Raw genomic sequence first — 25655 nt, 5'->3', positions numbered from 1 at the left:
ATTTTCACAATATGGCTAATATATCTAGGTTCTTTATGGACTCGATACACCTTATGTGCATGTAGGCCACCCCATGTTGAAAAACATGCATTGTATATCAACAAAACTAGTATGTTCGATTTCCAAGTAATTAATAAAAACCAAAAGCCAGATAATCTTGAATGGGGAAGTCTCAGTGATCGCGTGGGATATTTAATTAGTTCAAGTGAATCCTCACTCCGATAGTATGATTCCTCATATTCTTCCACCCTGTATGTCGGCCTTCTCTTTCCACAACCCAACATAGTAATCCATATACTGGACAAAGAGCCCATGTACTATATTAAATATAGTGTGATCCATTACAGCTTGAAACGTCCTCATCTTTTATTTGCTTTAAAAGTACTAGAAATTTTTTTTTTTAAATCTCTCACATTGTCGGTCATGCATGCACATGCACATAAAAATACTCTTGCGCCATTTTAAAGTAAATCATCCAACTAGTATTTGAAAATTGAAAGGAATAGTCAAACCAGAAATCGTAAAACGTTTTACCAAACCTAAAAACATTATTTGAAAAGTGTAGCCCATACTAAACTCTCAAAAACCTCTCAAAAGCATAAATAAATAGTCTTAAAATCTTTAAAAGAAATCATAAAGCGTAATGCAGAAAATAATGCGTTGGTCCTCGGGTTGTGTGCGCCATCAGTCCAGTAGTATCACTCATCAAGACCTCCCTCAGAACCACCTGCATCCATCACACCTAGTGAGTCTAAAGACTCAACACACCATAATCTTTATAACGAGTAATACATAATACAGTCAACATATAACGGTGAAAAATACTCGTACTTAAAATATCGTTTTCATGAAGATGCATAAACATAAACATTTTCATAAATATTTTCATGATGCATTTCATAAACATTAACCTCTTTCTTTTTTCCTCAACATGACATGACATAAAATATTTTTCGTGATCATAAACGTTTTTCCTTTTCCTTTATCCTTTGTTGAATTCAGATCGTTATTTGTGACTTTCCTCTCATGACATGACCTCTCGATGGATCCATCAGAAATAAAACCACAGTACTGGGCGGCGGGGGACACCAGCAACACTCTCACCGGTCAACTGGGCCATGGCCTAACATGAATCGAATAGAAATACGATCGTCGGGGCTCCCAATGGGCTTTCCCCTCACGACATTCCTATACTAACCTCAAACCTCATAACCTCTTAACCTCTTGTTCGCAATAATGGAAACACGATCGTCGGGCTCCCACTGGGACCATCACCCTCACGATATCGCCACCATTGACGAACTAGTCACAATCACTTCACTTCATTCAACGTATTTCATTCACATCACTTATTAAAAACGTGCATAACATAACATTTTCTCTTTTCTTTTGAAACCAAGCATGCAGCATGTATTTTAAATGTCTTTTTCAATCATGAACATTCTTTAGACATTTAAAAAAAATCAGCATTTAATCATGAGAAATTCATAAACATTTCAAAATCATGATAATAACATAGAAACAGCATTTCGGGCACTGCCATGACCTTTACTAAATTCCCGGTGTAAAATGACCGTTTTACCCCTGGCTTCGACATTTTTCGTTTTCGATTATTTTCTTGATTTCATGACTCTAACATGTCCCAAATAATTATTTAAGCTTACGTGAATTTTTTCGTAATTTTATTTGGCTTAAAACTTAAACTTTTTCAATTATCTTTTCTTAATTATTTTAACGGTGTTTTAATCCCGAAAAATACCAAACTTTAATATAAAATTCCTAAATTCTAAATTTAGTCTTTTTATATTATTTTAGCCCTTATGGATCACGGCTCGACCCCCGTGAGTCGTTTTCCAAATTTTCTTTATTTTAGAACTCATTTGACACCTAAACTTCGACCCCGAGTCATCTCTTAATTTTATCGAGTTACCCCCGAACCATATCGAGTCAAAATATGCCTAACATGCTAAAGTTGCCTACTGGACAATAAGTTCACCAAGACATCAAGCCAAAACCCAAAAACGAGGCAACACAAGCCCTACAAGTGCTGGCCGAGAGCATGGGACATGCACGAAATCTGTGTGTGCGATCGTGTGGCTCTAACCAACGCCCTACCACCCAAACCCATGACAAGAGCACTTTCTTAGGACCCTAAGGACTAGACCTACACCAGCCCGGACCCCTGAACCGCACGCCTAAGGCTGTGTGAAGAGCAGCAACCCTGCGCGTGCTTCAACATGCTTCTCGGGTAGAGTCCCTCTTGCAAGGGACTCTTCGCCGCCTTTCCCAACGAGCCCTAGCCTGACTAGGACTCCTCCCTTGACACCACCCTAGGCTAGCCATGAGCCCCAGCCCAGGCCGGCCCTCCCATGAAAACAAGCACACGGAAATCCGTAGGCTTTTGACAGCACATCGCTCCTTTGGTGCAGTTTACGGTTTTGGTTCTTTCTTTTCCTTTTAGCCGTGCGTTGGGTGAGTGTGGGTGGTTCTAATTCATGTAAAAACCTCTCTTGATCTTAGCTATGTCATGGCAGCCCCTTAAACAAACCATAAGCAATTTATTTGATTCGAAAACCGAGTTCCTTCAAGCATACATGCTGTGCTACGAAAAATTCTGAAAAATAAAGTCTTGATCTACATGTAACCAATAATTCAAATATAATATGATATAATGGATGAGCAAGGGAGATTAGGGTGTGCCTTTGCGTAGTTTACGCTCGAATATCCGTTGACGACGAAGAACGGGACGTGACGACGGCTAGGAATTGCTTTGAAGCTTCGAAAATCCTTCCCGAAACTAGAGTGTGCTGCCGATTATTTTTCCAGAAAAAGGCTGCCGAAAGCTTTTCAGAAAAGAGAGGGAGGTGCCGTGTGTGTTGGTGAGGGTTTGAAAGAGTTTTGAAATTATGAAAGTGGGTGGCCGAGAGAGAGTCTAGATTTGTGTAGGTTTTTTACAAACTTTATACATTAAATACTAATTACCTCTTGATCTAGACATTAGGCCTATTAAGCCACAAAATTAAAGCCCATTTAAATTGACTAGTTTTTAAATAAAATAATTAAAAAGATTAGTAAAGTTTTCTTTTGAAATTAAATGTGAATTTATTAGCCGGGTAGCTCGAAAGCTCGTATTTTATTTAAAAATCCAATACCGATAAAATATACGTTCCAGCGTATAAAATCACCTCAAAACCCGATACTTTCAAAATTTTACTTAAAAACATCGGCCGCATTTTAAATAATTAAAAATAACTATTTAATAAAAATCTTTTACATTTTTAGTCATCGGTCCCCGTTCCTCGATCGTCACTTGAATATTCCTAAAAATACCATTTTTATGCATGACGACAGTAAAAATATCAATTAGCATAAAAGCATACATGTCACATAATTAATTAATGCGATTTAAACAATTAATTACTCATTTTCCATAGTTTCTTAGATTCGCATGTAGTTGGATTACGTCGTCTAATTTTGGACCTTACAATTCCTCCCCCCTTAAATAAAATTTCGTCCTCGAAATTAGAACTTACCGAATAAATCTGGATAGCGACCCTTCAAGTCCCTCTCGGTTTCCCAAGTAGCTTCCTCTTCCGAGTGATTCAGCCACTTGACCTTGACCATTGGAATGACTTTGTTTCGCAATCGTCTCTCTTGTCTAGCCAGAATCTGGACAGGTCTTTCCTCATAAGTCATATTTGGAGTTAGTTGGAGAAGTTCATAATTAAGCACATGCGACGGATTCGACATGTACTTCCGCAGCATCAAAATGTGGAACACATTGTGAACTCCAGAAAGTGCGGGTGGCAGTGCCACTCTATAAGCTAGTGACCCAATCCTCTCCAAAATCTCGAACGGACCAATAAATCTCGGACTAAGCTTGCCTTTCTTGCCAAAGCGCATAACACCCTTCATGGGTGCTATTTTCACAAATACGTGGTCGCCCACTGCAAACTCTAAGTCCCTACTGCCTCTTGTCCGCATAACTCTTTTGTCGGCTTTGTGCAGTCTTCATTCTATCACGAATTTTGACTACTAGCTCAGCCGTCTCTTCAATCACATCTGGACCAATATCTCTTCTTTCCCCAACCTCATCCCAATGAATAGGAGATCTACATTTTCTTCCATAGAGTGCCTCAAAAGGAGCCATCCCAATTGATGATTGGAAACTGTTATTGTAGGTGAACTCCACTAGAGGTAACATTGGTTCCCAACTGCCTTGGAAATCAATAACACATGCTCGCAGTAGATCCTCCAAAATATGTATAACCCTCTCTGACTGGCCATCGGTCTGAGGATGGAATGCTGTACTGAATAATAACTTGGTCTTATCGCTGCATGCAGACTCTTCCAAAAAGATGACGTGAATCTCGGATCTCTGTCAGAAACAATGGATACCGGAATCCCATGCAGCCGAACTATCTCTCGAACATACAAGTCGGCATACTGAACCATAGTGAATGTCGTCTTAATAGGTAGAAAATGCGCTGATTTCGTAAGACGATCAACTATCACCCAAATGGCATTAAATCCCTTAGCAGTCTTAGGCAATCCTACAACAAAGTCCATGGTGATATTTTCCCATTTCCACTCGGGGATAGGGAGTGGCTTCAATTTTCCTGCTGGTCTCTGATGTTCTGCCTTGACTTGCTGACAAGTCAAACACTCAGATACATATCTCAAGATGTCTCTCTTCATGCCTGGCCACCAATACAACAACTGCAAATCCCTATACATCTTTGTACTGCCCGGATGAATGGAATATGGTGTATCATGGGCTTCCTTCATAATAAGATCTCTCAAAGAATCGTCACTAGGAACCCATAGACTGTCACGATAACGGACCAAACCATCCACCACTGAATATAAATTCCGGCCCTTGGCTTCATCTCTAGCTCTCCACTTTTGCAACTGCTCATCAGTGGACTGCCCATCACGGATTTTATCTCTCAATATCGACTGGACTGATAATGTGGCAAGATTAGGGGCCTCGCCCCTAGCATACACTGTAAGCTCGAACCGCTGTATCTCGGACTGCAACGGTCTTTGGAGTGATAATTGAGTGATAACTGCTGCTTTTCTACTCAATGCGTCCGCCACTATATTAGCTTTCCCCGGATGGTAGCTAATGTCGCAATCATAGTCCTTTACCAATTCGAGCCATCTGCGCTGCCTCATATTCAATTCCTTTTGGGTGAAGAAGTATTTCAAACTTTTATGATCGGTGAATATCTTGCACTTCTCCCCATAAAGGTAGTGTCTCCAAATTTTCAGTGCGAAGACTACTGCTGCAAGCTCAAGATCATGAGTGGGGTAGTTCTTTTCATGAATTTTCAACTGTCTCGACACATAGGCGATAACTCGGTCGTTTTGCATCAGAACTGCGCCCAAACCAAGCTTAGAAGCGTCGGTATAAAGAACATAATCCCCTTGCCCTGATGGCATAGATAGCACTGGCGCTGATATCAAGGCTTGCTTCAACTTGTCAAAACTGTCTTGGCACTCGGGTCCCCAAATAAATTTTGCGTTTTTCTTTGTCAAGGCGGTCATGGGTACCGCTATAGATGAGAACCCCTGAATAAACTTGCGATAATAACCAGCTACTCCCAAGAAACTGCGAATCTCGGTGACGCTCTTTGGTATTGGCCACTCTCTCACAGCTTCCACTTTACTTGGATCGACCTCCACTCCACTACTAGATATGATGTGACCTAAAAACGCCACTCTATCAAGCCAAAACTCGCACTTACTGAATTTTGCATAAAGCTTTCGGTCATGCAGTACTTGTAGTGCGGTTTCCAAATGACGGCTACGCTCCTCTCTGCTCTTGGAATAGATCAAAATGTCATCAATGAAGACGATAATGAATTGATCCATATACGGCTGAAAGACGCGATTCATGAGATCCATGAAGATCGCTGGCGCATTGGTCAACCCGAAAGGCATGACCATAAACTCATAGTGCCCATATCTCGTGCGAAATGCCGTCTTGTGAACATCAGACTCCTTAACTTTCAATTGATGGTATCCCGATCGCAGATCAATTTTAGAAAATATCGAAGCTCCTTGCAATTGGTCGAATAAATCCTCAATTCTTGGCAGTGGATACTTATTTTTGATAGTGACCCTATTGAGCTCCCGATAATCGATGCAAAGACGCATGCTACCATCTTTCTTTTTCACAAATAATATCGGAGCACCCCATGGAGAGTAACTAGGGCGAATAAAACCCTTGTCTAGCAGTTCTTGAATTTGATCTTTCAATTCTTTCATTTCAGCGGGTGCTAGACGATAGGGTGCTTTTGATATAGGAACAGTGCCCGGCATGAGATCAATAGAGAACTCCACCTCACGATCGGGTGGAATGCCAGAAACGTCTTCGGGAAAGACGCTAGGAAAATCTCTCACAACATCAACATCCTCTAACTTCGGGCTGATAGACTCATGCGCAGTAGTAACACAAGCTAGATAAGCTGGACATCCACGCTTAATAAGCTTCCTTGCACATAGACAAGAGATAATGTGCGGCATTTGCTTGTTCCTTGCTGCCTCAAAAACAAAGGATTCACCACTGGGTGGTCTAATAGATACTGAACGCTGACCAAAATCAATCGAAGCTCCATTCGCTGATAGCCAATCCATCCCAAGTATAATATCGAATTCGGGCATCAGAAGCACAATAAGATCTGCCCGAACAACATTTCTGAATAGACGAAGCTCCAGATTCTTAACAATCTTAGATGTGAGCATCTGATCACCAGATGGAATCGAAACCTTGAAACCCAAACCCATATCTTGAGGAGTAATATTCAGTCTTTTGATGAAGGTCTTTGATATGAAAGAATGCGTAGCTCCGAAATCTAGCAAAGCATAGGTAGCTATACCTAGAATGATAATCCTCCCTGCGGTGAAAACGTCTTTTAAATCTTTTGGTGTTGAAACTTTAGAATCTACTATCATTAATTCCCAAGGTTGGACGAAGATTTCGTGTTGAACTTAAATATTTCTAGGAAGATTTGCACTTTAGTCCCTTAACTTTTGAAATTTGCAAAATTGACCCAATATTTCGAATTATTGCAATTAAGTCCTTATATTATCCGAAGTTCTGATTTAATCCTTGATGTTCGAGAATTGCATTTTGATCCTTAAGAATTCAGAAATTGTACTTCGGTCCATTAATTTCGAGTTATTGCATCTTAGACCCTTAAATTTCGAAAATTTGCAAAATGGGCCCCCAAAATTTTGAAACCCCCTTATTATGATTTTCTTTAATTTTTTTGGCCCTAAGACTTTTTATTTGGAATCATAACATCCTTCACATAAAATAAGGCACAAAATTCAAATCATTTCTCTATGGTTTCTAGAATCATCGCCTAAGTCCAACTAAGTAGAGCATGCAACCTAATTCATTCTAGGTTGAAACTTAATCACAATTCAGTTCTAGTAACCAATTTAACATTTCATGCAGAAATAAGCAAGATAAAAATGTTAAATGACTAGGTTACCCGTGATGAGTGTAGTGTCTGCCTCTTCCTCAGCTTCCTCGGCATTCATAACATAAGCTCGGGCCGTAGTAGCTGCTAACCTCTTTGGGCAATCATTGGCTATGTGTCCATCCTCTTTGCAGAAGAAACATTTACGAGATCCCCATTCGCATTTGCCAAGATGAAAACGGTTGCACTGCTTGCAAGGTTGTCTCTCATTAGGCTTTGGTGCTCCCGGATTCTGTGGCTTCGGCGGCACCGGCTTCTTAACTTGACCTTGGGGCTTTTGAGGCCCTTGAGGTCTAGGAGGTCCCGTATACGGCTTCTTGGTAGGCTGATTATTATTCTGATGCTGTTGCCTCTTCCGCTGTAGCTCAAAGTCAATATCCTTCAAGGATTGCTAAGCCCGATAAGCACATGTAACTGCCGTAGCGTAGTTCCCCGGATTCATCATCATGACTTTATCCCTAACAGTAGGTCGTAGGCCATCCATGAAATGCCTAAGCTTCTCCTCCGCATCTCCCGCAATAAGGGGCACAAAGTGGCAACCCCTATCGAACTTCTTCACAAAGTCAGCAACAGGTACGTCTCCCTGACGGAGAGTCATGAATTCCCTCTTTATCCGACTCCGGACATCAGCAGTGAAGTATTTCTCATAAAATTTCATTTTGAACTGAGCCCAGGTGAGTGTAGCAAAATCAACACCATGCTCGGCTCCCTCCCACCATAAAGAAGCATCATCCCTCAGCAGATAAGTAGTGCACCTCACACGGTCGGCATCTCCCATGTCTAGATAGCGGAAATGCACCTCTAGCGAACGGATCCAACTCTCAGCAGCAAATGGATCGGTTGGTGCCAGAAAATTCCTTTGGCCCTAGCCTCCGGAACTGCTCATAAATGTCCTGCTGTGGCCTAAGTGGCGGCTGCTGTTGCTGCATCTGCTGTAACTGCAGTTGTAACTGCTGCTGTTGCAACTGTTGTTGCTGTATCTGTTGCTTAAAGAGACGGGTCATGCCTTCTAAGGCACGAGTAGCAGGATCCCCCGGTGGGGGTGGTGGTGGTGCATTTCCTTGACTGTTCCCTCGTCGGTTAACAGTGTTCTCGGCTTGGTTCTCGTGAGCGTGAGCACGTCTAGGAGGCATTATATCTGAATGTTTTCCAAATTCTAACGTAACCAACATGCGTTTAAATCCAAGTTCTCTAATCATGCGACAAATCCTAACTTAAGTAGCAAATTAAGCATGCAAAGCATAAATACTCAAAAAGCTAATAAACATGCATCATAAACATAAGATCCATAACTTCATGCAGGTTAAATCATAAAATCATATAAAACATGTAAAACTTACAACTTTGAGGCTTGACGACTGATCTTCCCGGCACTGATGGTGGCACAACCCTATACAAGAACCACCGCTCTGATACCAACTGAAACGTCCTCATCTTTTATTTGCTTTAAAAGTACTAGAATTTTTTTTTTTAAATCTCTCACATTTTCGGTCATGCATGCACATGCACATAAAAATACTCTTGCGCCATTTTAAAGTAAATCATCCAACTAGTATTTGAAAATTGAAAGGAATAGTCAAACCAGAAATCGTAAAACGTTTTACCAAACCTAAAAACATTATTTGAAAAGTGTAGCCCATACTAAACTCTCAAAAACCTCTCAAAAGCATAAATAAATAGTCTTAAAATCTTTAAAAGAAATCATAAAGCGTAATGCGGAAAATAATGCGTTGGTCCTCGGGTTGTGTGCGCCATCAGTCCAGTAGTATCACTCATCAAGACCTCCCTCAGAACCACCTGCATCCATCACACCTAGTGAGTCTAAAGACTCAACACACCATAATCTTTATAACGAGTAATACATAATACAGTCAACATATAACGGTGAAAAATACTCGTACTTAAAATATCGTTTTCATGAAGATGCATAAACATAAACATTTTCATAAATATTTTCATGATGCATTTCATAAACATTAACCTCTTTCTTTTTTCCTCAACATGACATGACATAAAACATTTTTCGTGATCATAAACATTTTTCCTTTTCCTTTTTCCTTTGTTGAATTCAGATCGTTAATTGTGACTTTCCTCTCATGACATGACCTCTCGATGGATCCATCAGAAATAAAACCACAGTACTGGGCGGCGGGGGACACCAGCAACACTCTCACCGGTCAACTGGGCCATGGCCTAACATGAATCGAATAGAAATACGATCGTCGGGGCTCCCAATGGGCTTTCCCCTCACGACATTCCTATCCTAACCTCATAACCTCTTAACCTCTTGTTCGCAATAATGGAAACACGATCGTCGGGCTCCCACTGGGACCATCACCCTCACGATATCGCCACCATTGACGAACTAGTCACAATCACTTCACTTCATTCAACGTATTTCATTCACATCACTTATTAAAAACGTGCATAACATAACATTTTCTTTTTTCTTTTGAAACCAAGCATGCAGCATGTATTTTAAATGTCTTTTTCAATCATGAACATTCTTTAGACATTTAAAAAAAATAAGCATTTAATCATGAGAAATTCATAAACATTTCAAAATCATCATAATAACATAGAACCAGCATTTCGGGCACTGCCATGACCTTTACTAAATTCCCGGTGTAAAATGACCGTTTTACCCCTGGCTTCGACATTTTTCGTTTTCGATTATTTTCTTGATTTCATGACTCTAACATGTCCCAAATAATTATTTAAGCTTACGTGAATTTTTTCGTAATTTTATTTGGCTTAAAACTTAAACTTTTTCAATTATCTTTTCTTAATTATTTTAACGGTGTTTTAATCCCGAAAAATACCAAACTTTAATATAAAATTCCTAAATTCTAAATTTAGTCTTTTTATATTATTTTAGCCCTTATGGATCGCGACTCGACCCCCGTGAGTCGTTTTCCAAATTTTCTTTATTTTAGAACTCATTTGACACCTAAACTTCGACCCCGAGCCATCTCTTAATTTTATCGAGTTACCCCCGAACCATATCGAGTCAAAAGATGCCTAACATGATAAAGTTGCCTACTGGACACTAAGTTCACCAAGACATCAAGCCAAAACCCAAAAACGAGGCAACACAAGCCCTACAAGTGCTGGCCGAGAGCATGGGACATGCACGAAATCTGTGTGTGCGATCGTGTGGCTCTAACCAACGCCCTACCACCCGAACCCATGACAAGAGCACTTGCTTATGACCCTAAGGACTAGACCTACACCAGCCCGGACCCCTGAACCGCACGCCTAAGGCTGTGTGAAGAGCAGCAACCCTGCGCGTGCTTCAACATGCTTCTCGGGTAGAGTCCCTCTTGCAAGGGACTCTTCGCCGCCTTTCCCAACGAGCCCTAGCCTGACTAGGACTCCTCCCTTGACACCACCCTAGGCTAGCCATGAGCCCCAGCCCAGGCCGGCCCTCCCATGAAAACAAGCACACGGAAATCCGTAGGCTTTTGACAGCACATCGCTCCTTTGGTGCAGTTTACGGTTTTGGTTCTTTCTTTTCCTTTTAGCCGTGCGTTGGGTGAGTGTGGGTGGTTCTAATTCATGTAAAAACCTCTCTTGATCTTAGCTATGTCATGGCAGCCCCTTAAACAAACCATAAGCAATTTATTTGATTCGAAAACCGAGTTCCTTCAAGCATACATGCTGTGCTACGAAAAATTCTGAAAAATAAAGTCTTGATCTACATGTAACCAATAATTCAAATATAATATGATATAATGGATGAGCAAGGGAGATTAGGGTGTGCCTTTGCGTAGTTTACGCTCGAATATCCGTTGACGACGAAGAACGGGACGTGACGACGGCTAGGAATTGCTTTGAAGCTTCGAAAATCCTTCCCGAAACTAGAGTGTGCTGCCGATTATTTTTCCAGAAAAAGGCTGCCGAAAGCTTTTCAGAAAAGAGAGGGAGGTGCCGTGTTTGTTGGTGAGGGTTTGAAAGAGTTTTGAAATTATGAAAGTGGGTGGCCGAGAGAGAGTCTAGATTTGTGTAGGTTTTTTACAAACTTTATACATTAAATACTAATTACCTCTTGATCTAGACATTAGGCCTATTAAGCCACAAAATTAAAGCCCATTTAAATTGACTAGTTTTTAAATAAAATAATTAAAAAGATTAGTAAAGTTTTCTTTTGAAATTAAATGTGAATTTATTAGCCGGGTAGCTCGAAAGCTCGTATTTTATTTAAAAATCCAATACCGATAAAATATACGTTCTGGCGTATAAAATCACCTCAAAACCCGATACTTTCAAAATTTTATTTAAAAACATCGGCCGCATTTTAAATAATTAAAAATAACTATTTAATAAAAATCTTTTACATTTTTAGCCATCGGTCCCCGTTCCTCGATCGTCACTTGAATATTCCTAAAAATACCATTTTTATGCATGACGACAGTAAAAATATCAATTAGCATAAAAGCATACATGTCACATAATTAATTAATGCGATTTAAACAATTAATTACTCATTTTCCATAGTTTCTTAGATTCGCATGTAGTTGGATTACGTCGTCTAATTTTGGACCTTACACAGCTGGACTATGTTAGTATGATATAAACAAATACTAAAACTTCGAGGCAGTTTCCATTCAGTATACTTTTTGCTTTAAGAAGCTCTACTTTCATTAGCTTCTGATTTTCCGGCCGCCTTGTTCCCCGCTGCTCCGCCGTGTCTGGATTTCTGTCATCATCTTGTGGGTTAGGTTTTCCATTTTTAGCAAGTTTTTTTTTCTGGAATATCAGTTTCAAGATTTTTTGGGACCTGAGAGTGTACAGTGACCTTCAATGTTTAATGGGCTCGCTCTTTTTTGGAAGGTTTGACAACTGAAGAAAATTTGTTCAAAATATTTTCTTGACATATATGCCCGCCGATATCCCGGAAAGTCACCGTACTTACAGTTTTTTTTTTAGCAAGAAACTGCCCAGTTTCCCATTTCAGAAAATTAAAATCTGGCGTTAATCGGCTTGGAATTTAGAAAAACTTTGTGTACAAAAATTATAGATCGGGGAGAGACAACCCGACGGTGAAGATTTCATCCGCGCGTGACATCCAGAGCGGCCACAAGCTCCGCCGCACCGAGCTGGGTACGACATGGAGGGTCGATTCTTACTGTCTGAACTTTTGGGCCCTGAAGCTTCCAGTTTTAGCGGTGTAAATTTTTTGTTTTATTGAAATCAAGAAAATACTGGCAGTATCTTGGATGTGAAGGAGATTCCGTTCCGGGGAAGCTTTGGAAATAATTTCCGAACCTTAATGAGTGAGGCACAACCACAGCACCACACAATCTACCGTTGGCAGGGCATTGCCACTGGCAATATCTAATCCTACGGCATGGATAACGGGAAATAATTCAAGAAAGTTCCAGCGGTTACCTGGGCGGTCGAGGTGGAGGTGGCGGCGGCGGAGATGCCGGCGGCGGAGATGGTTGAAGAACCTTCTGGGAAACAAGTATTGTGGCCCAAGTGGCCGCAAGGAGCGACACTCTTTCCACCACTCCTAAAAAGCCGGCCAGTGAAATTTTTTTGAGAAACGCGGTGAAGGAAGCCATTCAAACAGTGTTTTTTAAATTCAATATAATAGTTTTAATTTTTTAAGCGAATCGATATATATATATAAAAAAAATAGTTTATTTGTCAACCAAATCAAGAACGTTATTTACCCAGTCAAATATGACGACTTAAATAAAGTTAATCTTACAATCTCCTCCGCTAACTTGTTACTTTTGTGTACTTCCAAATTGGACGGCCTGTACGGAGGAATTTGTGGAGCAATGCATCAATACTTTGGAATGCTTGACCATTGGAGTGAGGAAGCAGAGCGGGGGAGTCGGCGGCTACCTTATCAGCACCATAATATCTTTGTAACATAGAGATAATTCTGTACAATATTTGCATTGGTTTGTATCAAGACTCGGCGTAACATTAATTTGTAACTTGTTATGCAATATATATACTACCAACCAGTTATATATTGAAAAGCACCGGATCATCAAGTATTGATTTCTATAGGCGACATGCGGCACCTTGTTTGTCTACACGTGTTTTAAAAAAGAAATAAATTAATTAAAATTACTAGAGATATTTGCTACTTGTATTTAAATAAATGCCCTGTTGATGAATAGTGCAAAGATTTGACTAATGTGCTAAGAAGTTATGTGATTGGTGGTTTATGGTGGAACATGTGAGATTAACTGAATATTCTGAGAAGTTTTATCAGATATACCGAAATCTCGCATTAATCTAATGTTAAATAGAGGCTATAAGAAGATTAAGCTGAGAAAAAGGTGAATCTAGCCAGATTCGATTCAACTGTATTGATTTTTTTTCCTTTTTCTTTCTACACAAAGTATACCCTCCACTTCCTGTCCAGCATAACTCAAGAAGCTCGACTCAAACTTTATCATCCAACTCCTCATTAACTAATGGAATCAACTCTGTCATACCTCTTGGAGTCCGAGGCATCCTAGGTGTACGAGGGGTTCCGGGTGTTTGTGAAAGTATGTGCCTAATGTACCCGTAGAAGGTACATCCAATGAGTGTTACAGCACATCCAACTGCATTCATCGCCGAAATTGGGTTTCGGAAGATCAGCCATGAACATGTAACAGCCCCCGCCACCTTGAGATGAAACAAAGAAACGAGATTTCAATTCAAATACCAATATAGGATGATAGCACTACATAGAAATTTGTAGTCCAGCTTGTCATACTTCAAAGAATTTAAACTTGTCAGCGTTGGAAAAACACGGGAAATATACATATAAAAATATATCCAGTAAATCTCAAGAATGAGAGGCTCGTACCTTAAGATTTCCGGCAACATTGAAGGTCACAGCGGTCGTGGAGTGTATTACATAAAATATCGAGAAGTTGAGGCAAAAAGCTAACACTCCAGACCCCAAAATGATGACGAGGGATGAGAAAAGCGAGGGACATGTACGAATCCATTCCACAACTCCCGATCCTTCGAGCAGCATAGCTGGTATGCCCAAGATCATGGTCGCAAAAGGTGCCATGTAGTATACCGTGTTTATGCTGAAGCCAGCCAAAAACTTTCTCAAAACACAAGCTATTATAGTGGAAAAAAAAATTAAGGTGATTCTGTGAACACTAAGGACGGATGCAACAGGAAGGCAAGGGGAGATATAATGGTTGCTCCACAACCTCAAATGAATAATTTTTTGAATTTTTGTGTGTCAATTTTGTTATAAGCAATGTTCTTGCTTCATTTTATTCTTGAATAACAAGCTGAAAGCATAAAAAATTTGATCAAAACATGAACATTGGAGCCAAACAATTGATCCTCAAGAATGCTCTCTGACAAGCTTCCAGAAATAACAGCAGTCCAGAATGAACCCGATATATCAAACTTTCAATTATAACAACACTCAATAAAAGTCCTTGGTTAAAAGCGGGGAACAGATGGATATGTCATATGTGGTTCAATGAGTAACAGAATGATATAAAAAAAAGAGTGATCATGAGATATTGATTTCTTCTACAAGGTAACCACGAAGATGTGTAAAAACACCAACTGTTTCATGGAGAAAAAGGAGATATTTGATCACAAAAGGTCAATGAATGAGTTGGGTTAATTAAAAATCCACAGATGAAAATGGTAGCCTACTACAGTTATTCCATTTACTAGTAAGTTCGATTTCCAAGTAATTAATAAAAAAGGGGGTGCAAAATCTTCAAAAATTTTGAATAATCATGCAAAAGTGGAACTGAATGCACTCTATAAACCAACGAATCACTTATATTAAATGAGGTGCATGAGTGTTGAATGGAAATTTACTGCACACGTGACTTCAATGTTTTGGTAAAACCAAATATATTTGTTGGTTTTCATCTTTTGACACGATTAAGTAAATCAAAACATATAATTTCGACTCAGTTCAGCACCATGCAAAATAGAAAACAATTTAAAGATAGATTTCTTTCTACTCTCACTGTACGTGTCATTGAAGTTCTCTTGTTGTACTACTACTGGTTTTAGGAAGGTTGATAGATAACAAATAGTTCCTCAACTACTTTAAGCTAGGAAGGAGATACATGTAAAAGAACGATGGTAGGTTATAAGAAAGCAATCTGGAAGAGGAAGAACATGATTACGAAAAAGTAAATACCCATCAAATTTGTATCCATGCAACAAAGACTCTGCAAGAATCATTTATGTAGAGGTAGCAAGACAGCCAAATAAAGCAGCAAAAAATCCCAACACATTGAAACTCAGCTCGGTCATAGAAGTGACTAAAATACCTCCAACAATTGGAATCAAAGAAGCCCAAATTCTCCAGTCAAAATATTTTTTCCAGAAAAGCCACTGCAAGATAACTGTTTTAAAGGCATTGTGAGTACAAGTCTTTATTGACATAACAACGAGAAAGTTGACTTAATTTACAAAATAGAGGCAATTATATCAAAATGATTAAATACAACGATAAATTTGAGGTTACTATGCATCAAATCATCATTATTTCATATTGCCTAAAATTGGCAGGAATAAAAACTCACCAGTTGTTGCAAGGGGTGAAAGACTTGATGGTTTGCATGAAAGAAACCGGAATATAACGCAGGCTAACGTTTCCCAGAACTATGTTGATACAGAATATAAACGACATGGGAAAAATCCTCCTCCAGCGATCTTCGGGGTCAACCAGAATGAGTGGCTTCAGTTTTAGCACTTTAATTACCAGGTATGCACCTATAGCCGAAGATATAAAGTGAATACATGACATTGATAATGGAAACTTTAAATCCAGTTTCTGTCAAGGCAAAAAAAAATGGAAGATCTGGTAAGCAATAATAATCATCACATTCACATTCAAGATCATCATAACAGCAAAAATTCAGTAGCATTTTAATAACCAAAATACAATCACACCGTCATTTATACTATTTAAAATTGTCGCAGTGGAAAATTAATCTAAAATAAATAGATCATGAAACTGCATAGAAGTATAGATGAATAATCAATTGATTGCATATAATGTAATAATATTTCTGAATAGCATGCTTATTTTTTAGCCGAAGATTTTTGCATTGTTATTGAATTTTAAACGCCAAATTTATGCTTACATTTTAATCTACCTGATCTTCATAACTTGTCTGGAAGCTGTTTTATGTTGGAGTTCAATACAGGGTCTGATTTGAATTTGATAGAGAATCTTATAGTAGTTGGTCTATATAATTCATATTACCTTACTTTTTATTTGTTTTTTCAAATTAGGATTTAATTTTATACTGTTTGATTTAGCCTTCGAATCACTGGTATATGCTTGTTGTTCACTTGGTTAGAATCCTGCTAAAACTTCTGGAGCTGGATGTCGAGGTGTAATTTCTGTTCTCCCAAGCAAGCCTTTTTCCATTGGTGTCATAAATGCTGGAGGTATGTAGAATAATATTAAAAAATGAATTTCATAGTTTTGAATGAGCTCATTGTATGTATGTACTGTACACAATTTGGATGCCATTTGGATTTCTGGGTTTGTGGTTTTACAGTGCAAATGAAAATTAATTTTGAGTTGAGGTTTCAAGTACTTTTTATTTTCTCAGGTCACTGCATTTGATTTTGTTTTCATTTTGTCACAGGGATAGATTTTCTCTCTGGGTGCTTGTTGCCAATGCATGTGTCGCGGGATACACGGCCATGTGTTAGGTCAATTTCCTGGTCTCCTGCAGGTCTTGCTAGCAATGCTGGGTACTGATACCATTACCCCTGATCGAAGTTTTTGTTTGAGTATGCAACGCAAGTTGCCTCCCTGAATTAATTCTACATTTTGCTATGAATCGTGCAGTTGTTTGCTTGCTGTTTGCACCACTGGGGGACGCGTCAAACTTTACCGCTTTCTCTTCTGTGATTTTTCGGCTGAATGGATTGAGGTATTAAGTATTTTATAAATGAAGCTTTCAGGAAGTAGTGGTGGCAGGACCAAAATTATGGTTCGAGCTTGCTGTCTCTTCACTTTAATAATCTTCCTGAACCAAAAAAATGGTGAAAATTTTAGCAATGGAATTGTTTCAATTCTTGTGTCTATAGATGCTCTTAATTATGTTCTTACTGTTGGTTCTGTGTTGGCTATGAGCCCATGAGTAGATTCATATTTGTGCTAATGTGTAAATTTGTTGTGTTAGTACTGGAGGCTTTGTTTATGTTTGGAGAGGCAATACCTAATCAACATTTCTTTCAAAAAGAATTTCATAGCCCTTCAAGTTTGTTGTATTTACGATTTTGTTGCTTATGCATAATAAATGTCATGAATTTGGAATCTAGTATGTTATCTGTGATTCCTAAATTTAATGTTTGTTTTTCACACATTTGCTAAAGTTATAATCTGAAATTTTCTAGGTTATGGACATATCAGAGATGATGTATAATTATCTTTCCAAGATCAATTTCGGAGAGTCTCAAATTATATCTTCAGAAAGTTTAGATGTGAGTTGGTTCTATCTTTCAACTTTTTGCTGATTAACGTTTCTTGCATATCCCCATATACTTTTCTAGATGAAATATTCTTGATGACATAACAATTAATGATATGAATTCCAACTATTCTTGGGGTTTTTTCTTTATACAGATCATAGGGAGTCGAGATAATGCAGAATCTGAATGCCCTAATGAGCCACCTGTATCTAGTTTAAGAAAGGAAAGAAAACGAAGGAGACAGAATGAAACTAATGTACTGCACACTACATTCACTATCTGATTTAGTTTTATCATTTTATTCCATGACATGAACCTCCATACTTACTAAATCAGCTTCAATGCAGGTACATGATCTGCTTTCAATTTGAAAAGTTGTGCATTTGATATATGCCATTACATTGAATGTGTTGCTATTTTTATTAGGTTGCTGCAAAAAAACTTGACAATGTAAAAGAAAACAATACATGGGAAATTATTCCCATATCTGTTTCTGAAGGGACACCTCTGAAGATCAAAGAATGCAATGTTCAACTAATAACGGCACAACAATATGCTTCTCGCAATGCAATGCTGACACCCCTTATTGTGGCTTGGTCACCGATTCTGAGGACATCTGAAGATTGGGTTTCTATTCCTCATAACTCCTCGGGCTGCTGCTCTATTCTTGGTACTGGATTGAAATGTGGTCTAATTTCATTCTAGAGAATTGATGCACCAGAGAGTTATTCCATTATTACCCCTGAACTCCCATGTAAAGCATCAAATGGTGGCTTTCTCAAGGCACATGATACATGCATCACATCTATTTGCTGGGCTTTATATGGCTCTGAAATTTCAAAACCTCAACTTCTTTTAGCGACGGGAAGTTCTAATGGGAGGTGAGTAACTAATTAACCTTTTTCTGTTTTCGAAGCCAAAAGTCTAGCACATTTGCTGGACATGGGTTAGAACTACTGAATTATACACACACATACATATAAGGTTTACCTTTTATTTGATTATAACATTTAATTTTGTGACTTTCCTCTTCTTTTTGTTTATAGAGTGAAGATTTGGCAGGTGAATATTAAGGAACTGCTGAAGTCATCTGAAACTGTTCATGCTTCATTTTCTTTGCTGAGGGAGGTCAGCATATCCTGCTAAAAGTCTGCTACTTATCCTTTCAAAATTTAGACCAGCTACTTTGATTATATCTTATTTTGGAACTTGTGATTGCTCGTGTAATTAGGTTATTACTGTTGATTCAGCACCTGTCTCCATACTTTCATTTACTGCCCCCCTGCAAACACCACTAAGTTTGTTCCTGGCTATTGGTAAAGGATCCGGATCATTTGAAGTGTGGACCATGAATATGACCAGCCATGAATTTGAAATAATTGGCTGTTATAGTGCGCATGACCACATTGTAAGTTCTCAACACCTTTTTTGGCATATGGAATGGCATATGATTTATCTTGTAAAATAACAATCAGGTCACTGGTTTAGCTTGGGCTTTTGATAGACTCTGCTTGTACAGATGCAACCAGGTAATAAATATTGAAGGAAGTGTTTTATTGATATAAATATGAATTTTAGTATTAAGGGAGTGTTAGTTCAACAGATATTAAAAATTAAAAAATCCATGTTAATTGCTTTTGTTATCAAGTAATGCCTCAAGCAGAAAGCCTTGAGGTTGAAAAGATTGGTAGCCCTCCAGATTATTTGATCAGTTCATGTATTACAGGACAACTCTATGAAAGCGTGGAATTTAGTTGGGAAAGCACTAAGGGAAATACACATTCCTTCAAATACTCCTGGTTTTAATAGCTCCTCGGATGTATGCATTAATTTTTCATGTTTACTTCTGTTTTAAATTTGCATATTTGTTTCCAATAGACTCTAGATTTTCTCTGCAGGTTCCATATGTATATGATTCTTGCTTTGGTCTGGCAGTATCTCATGGGAGCTTGGCAATTGCTGTGGTATCATATTCCATCCGTCCATTCTCTTATAGTTGGAATGTCCATGAACTTATCCTGAATATTGTACTAGTTTTTCTCTCTTATCAAATTTTAAGTCAAAATAATAAACTCACTCGATGTAGCGATTCAAGATTTGAAGAAAAAACTGAATTCTATTCATAGCATTTTGAGAAAACTCTTAGATAACATACCATCCAAAAAATTGATTTTTTACTTCTCTCATATTATGTTTCAGATGAGATTGGTCAATATCTTGCTTCTTGCCCTTTACAAAAATAAAGAAAATTTACTGAAAATAAAAATAAAGAGGAAAATAGAAAGATCGAAATTTCATCTCTCCGGAACAGTAGTCATATAATAATACCTAGGAAAAGGAGCTTAGTTGACTGAAATGACTCTAAGCAATGGAATCTCTTGATCCTTTTCTTGCACTTGGTCACCTTTTACCTTATGCTGAATAGATGTCATTGATACCCCTGTACTTAAATCTAGTTCTAAGAAGTTTGGTGTCTGTTATTTGCAGGCTCGAAGATTTGATTCTGATTTATTAAATTCCATGTACCAGGAAAGGTGAACTTTTAAAATTATATTTTCTGGTAACAAATTATGAAATAACAACTGCCATGTGGACAGATGCTTGCAACAAACAAGCACCCACATTTCTTTAAAACAAAATTTTGATGATTTAGTCAAAAGCTGAATGGAAGCAATAAGAACTAACCGTTCAAACAGTTACCTATGTTTGATTGACCAATAAATGTTATTGTAATTTTACAGAACTCAGAAAGCTGCTATCGAGTTCCTTTGGATTGGAGGGCAGCAATTGGACACTTCCTCCAATATATGTTTTGATATTGATTTCGGATCATTTCCTGGTTTCCCTGAGGTAGAATTAATTTGGTGGGAAAAAAAACATATTATGGTCTCTGAGTCTGTGTGGGAGTTTCAGTGGGCTTCTGAACATTTGGGATATTGTGGCAGCCCTCGTGTCTTTCAAACAGTCGATACCAAACTATGTAGAGCATATTCTGGAGAAATGGTTGACATCTTATTTTGGATCCAATTTTGGCATTTGTACTACGTTCTTGTCTACGACATTTAAAATTTTGCCCACTCTTTCAACCCGTAATTTGCACCTCATCAATGTAATCATCAGGCATGTTGTGCTTAAAAATTATGAGGTGAGCGAGAGTAGAAAACACCAAGACTTGGAAAGATTCAGTAGTGCCATAGAAGAACAGACAAATGTATGGAAGGAGTTGCAGTTGTGCTGTGAAAATGAACTACGAAGAAGACTTGTTGGTTTATATTTTTCTGCCATTTTAGATCTTCTGTCAGATGTGCCAACAAATTTTTGCGATGTTAGCTGTTGGCGTCCTGATGAATTGCCACAACTGGAGCACTATATCTCACTTCATGAGAAAATTGTCGAGGATGATTTAAAATTTCTTGCTGCCAAAGTTGGTAAAATTAAGAAGAGGTAATTCATGATGTTCTTATCTTTGTTGAACTTCTTTTGGTTCATTCATGCACACATACATAGAATAGCATCTTAAGATACTGTATCAATCTATTAGCTGAAGGCTGGTTCCATTCTTGAGTTATTAACAGGAGAGAGAGTTTTGAATATGAAGAACATTGCAGTTTTTGTTCAGCAATAACACCATTTGAATCAATAGAATACGCCATTTGTTCGGGAGTGAAGAATGGCAATAGAGTTGATCAAACCCATAAGCTACACCGGTGTTCTGTATCTATGCAACTTTGCCCTGCTAAATATTCCTGGTTTTGCATGTGTTGTCAAAGACGAGCTTCAAAGTTGGCACCTCTAATTTTTTTCACGATGCCTTTATACCCTTCCAATTTTAAATCTTTTTTCGAATCTTCAGCCTTCAAGAAATCTTTCTCACCATGTTATCCCTTATGTCGGATACTTCTACAAAGATTACAGCCTGAATATTTACTCTCCCCATCTCCAGTATAACGAAATTCCTCTTTAAAAATTGTCAATGAAAAGTCCGCCCTCTCGACTGAAATCCTCAGTCAGCAGCCCCTTACAATCTATGATTTATGACAGGCCTCTATCTCCGTCAGCAGGTCTGTGTTTCCAATTTTTCCTTCTGCGGTGCTTCTATGAAAATCCACTGATATGTCCTATACATAATAACTACCATGGAAGGATGTTTATTCTATTAATTGGTAGGAAAAATATGGTTGGATATTTTAATTTCCTAGTATTTTGTATTTGTTAGAGTAGGTGTCCAGCGAGCCAACTTGTGGCTTGGGTTTTTATTGGCTCTAATGTAAAACGATCTTTATTTTAATAATATTTTACGGTTTTGTACAATTATGATATTTACTCTATCTGTTTATCCATGTAAGCTGCATAGATAAAGTCCTTTGGTGCTTGTGTGCAAGTGACTTAAGTAAAAATGCTTCTAGAAAACTTTGAAAGAAAATGCTATATTGCTTGAAAACTTGGTAGTTTACAATAAGAGCTTCACCCTATTTATATTAATCCTATTTATACTAGTAGCTTTCTACAATGAAAGCGATACATATCAACTCTCTAGGAGGTTCTAAGATCTACACTATTCTAGTTAATTCCATTCTATAATATTCTAAATGATTATTGTATGCACAAAAGATTTCACAGAAAACTCTTAATTGATGAAATATGGAGAATGTTTTAGAAGTGCTTGAACCTCTACAGAGCACCTATTTAGAAGTTTTTGGAATGCACAAGAAGGTTCCGGTTCGTGATATTCCGCAACATCAATGAGTTCTAATAAAAATATATTTATGAAATATTGGTTGATCACTTTGCAAATAAAAATGCTAAAAAATCAATTTTTTATAGTTAATTGTAATAGAATGTCATTATTGTAAAGCTTAGTTTATGTGTTTAGTTGAGAAAATTATCTTTATAGTATTGATTTTGCATTGAAAATTGTGACATTGAAACAAAAAATATTGATCTTACATTGAAAATTGTTAAGTTGAACCAAAAATTTACTAGCATTAAAAAGAATGCTGCTATGATGTCGAAAAAGTTAATATATTCAGCGTCGCATCAGCAATTTAACCAAAATAACCGAACACTGATAGTTAGTGTACAATGACCAAAATTTAACATGTTAATAAACTAAAATTCAAAATAAACAATATTGGCTGATTAAAAAAGTTATTTTCCATAAATTTAAACACCAACACCTACTTAGAGATGACAATTTTTCTCACGGATTTGGAGACCCACGGGGAAAACTCGAAACGGGGATCGGGGCGGGGAATCCCTGTACCCACGCCGTGTTGCCCCATTAATATTTTTGAAATGGGAACCGAACCCGAACCCGAAAAACGAAGATCGTGACAAGTATAGGGGTAGGGATGTAATTCGAAGACTAGGATGGAGATAACAAACCCAACTCCACCCCATTGTCATCCCTCCACCTACTACACACTTTGTCACACAAAACCCCTTGTGAGTTGTGACACCTCTACTGCCACGTGTTGTGATTTGTGACTATATACTTTAATGTTTTTACGAATCTATCAAAAGGAATCAAATTTTTCACAAAACCCCTTGTGACACCTCCACTGCCACGTTTTGTGTTTGTGACTGTATAATTTAATGTTTATCCGAATCTATCAAAGAATCAACTTTTTCATCTTTAAACGACTTTTTCACATATTCCAACTGATTCATTCGTGTAAGCACACAAAATCTCCACACGCGTGCAAAAGTATCCCAATGATTTAACTTTATCTTTACACTTAAACTAGCCGACATACACATGGTGTTTATTTAACATAATATATAAATAATTTAGCTCATAAATCATATGTATACTATATACTGATAATATATTTTTTTTCCAAATATTTAGTTTCTTTATGATTTTATTCTAAAAAAATATTTTAAGACTTGATTCATTAATGATTTGCAACATTATTAGTTCAGGAAAATGTAGACAAAAATTTGACAAAAGTTGAAATCATTCATGAATCCACAGAATGAAATCTTCATATCAATATATGATGGGGTAAAAGTAAAAAAAAAACATTTGTTTTGTACTTTTGTATGACAAGTCTTACACCTTAATTCGTCGGAAAAAAATACGATTATCCAATTTTGATTAAAAAATAAGGTATACATTGGTCACTCTATTTCGAGACATATATGTGATGTTATAGGTCACGTTTCATTGGTATGTGCATAGAGATATTCAATCAAACAGATGTGTGATCATATGATGAGTCACTGGACAACCTTCCATCCAACTTTCCAATTGGTTATTATTTATCGAGTAGATTAGTCTGCAGGTAAGGTTTTATATCATTAGTATTTTGATCCGAGGCAACATAGATGATCTACGTACTAGTGCTAGACTTTGACTCATTTATCGACTCCACGAGGGTCATCAGATGGCGAGGTTCAGTATGGTATCGACATACATAGGAGCAGATGCATTGTGGTTGATGATATGTATAAGCTAGAAACCATATATAGGATCTGCTCGGATGGTATATTTTGTCGATTAATTTTCCGAAGACTGAATTATATATTCATTAATAGGTTGTGTGAAGGCCACAAAAATTTATAAATACTACAGCCCAAGAACTCGAAATTTTGGGCACATCCAATAAGTTTGAACCCATTCAATGACTTGATGACAACCTATAATGACAAATCTCAAAAATTAAGCCATGTCCGTATTCATATTGTAACACCCAATTGATGGCTACATTATAGCATTAAATAAGCTGCTTAAAAGCCTTAAAACGTTCACTAAGGCATCCGCTTAACTTCTCTCTTCCCAACTATAAGTAAGATCCAAACTATAAGTAAGAGATCAAACCAAGATAAAAGAACACCGAAAACCTCACAAAAATTCAAGAAGAAAAACTGCCAAATTCGAGGCTTTCAGCAGCAGATTTCGTGACATTATTCTATCCATTTTCGAGTATAATTTCTAGTAGCAACCAAATACTATATTTGAACTACAATCTAGCAACTCATATTCACGTTTGGAATCAAGAAAGACCAAAGTAATCGGGCTTATGTATTAAAAAAGTATATACACGTATGATATTCTATACACGTATGATATTCTATGTTCCATTTTTGAACAATTTCGTTTGAGCATGATTTATTCGTTTATGTCTTGTCTAAGCTTTATATGTTCCAAACATTGATATAATTCAATAAAAATTTGGAAAGCTATTATAAGATATGACCGCTATATGGTAGGATTATAACTGTTATATGACCTCTATATGATGAGATTATAATCATTGTATGGCCTCGTCACTTGAGTATTAACATATAGGGGACATATATTAGTAAAATCGTGGAAATTAGATGAAATTTCAATGATTCATGTTCAGGATATGATTATGATACGTTATGTCTTCCGTTAAGAAATGTTACGTTTAGAAAAAATATATGTATTTTTTATATATATCCGAACAATCCCCACTTGCTGAGTGTTTCCCAATTAAGTCACCCTTACCTCTCTCCCTATACAATACCAACAAACAAGTTGATGGACAAATCATGAGACGTCTGGAGCTGGTGAAGAAGCCACTTTCCAAGAAAGATTATTTTCATATTTCAATTGTCAATTTACGTTTTAAGTTTTACTCTTCTGCACTATTTGATTTCTTTCATGTTGTAAAGACAATGACGGATTATTTTATAAACTGGTTTGGTAATAAATTGTATTACGAGCATGTTATTTTAAAATTATGTGAT

The 25655-nt window shown here is 37.5% G+C and overlaps 2 protein-coding genes across 2 annotated transcripts; one reads left to right on the top strand and one right to left on the bottom strand.

Annotated features, from left to right (window-relative positions):
* Positions 1-13629: 13629 nt before the first annotated feature.
* Positions 13630-15846, bottom strand: LOC140811497 (UDP-galactose transporter 1-like). Its single transcript, XM_073169409.1, has 3 exons — positions 15640-15846; positions 14314-14545; positions 13630-14129 (listed from the first exon to the last, which is right to left on the bottom strand). The coding sequence occupies exons 1-3, from the start codon at positions 15681-15683 to the stop codon at positions 13902-13904; spliced, it is 504 nt and encodes a 167-aa protein (XP_073025510.1). The 5' UTR covers positions 15684-15846; the 3' UTR covers positions 13630-13901.
* Positions 15847-19284: 3438 nt separating this feature from the next.
* On the top strand, positions 19285-21856 carry LOC140804720 (uncharacterized). The gene is made up of 9 exons (XM_073160818.1): positions 19285-19344; positions 19412-19465; positions 19835-19900; positions 20424-20470; positions 20678-20786; positions 20850-20974; positions 21057-21380; positions 21512-21685; positions 21790-21856. Exons 1-9 carry the CDS (start codon positions 19285-19287, stop codon positions 21854-21856), a joined length of 1026 nt encoding a protein of 341 aa, XP_073016919.1.
* Positions 21857-25655: the final 3799 nt, after the last annotated feature.

This window comes from Primulina eburnea, chromosome 1 (genome assembly GCF_022965805.1).
Source record: "Primulina eburnea isolate SZY01 chromosome 1, ASM2296580v1, whole genome shotgun sequence".
Lineage (NCBI taxonomy): Eukaryota > Viridiplantae > Streptophyta > Magnoliopsida > Lamiales > Gesneriaceae > Primulina > Primulina eburnea.
This window is presented reverse-complemented; position numbering and strand designations above follow the sequence as displayed.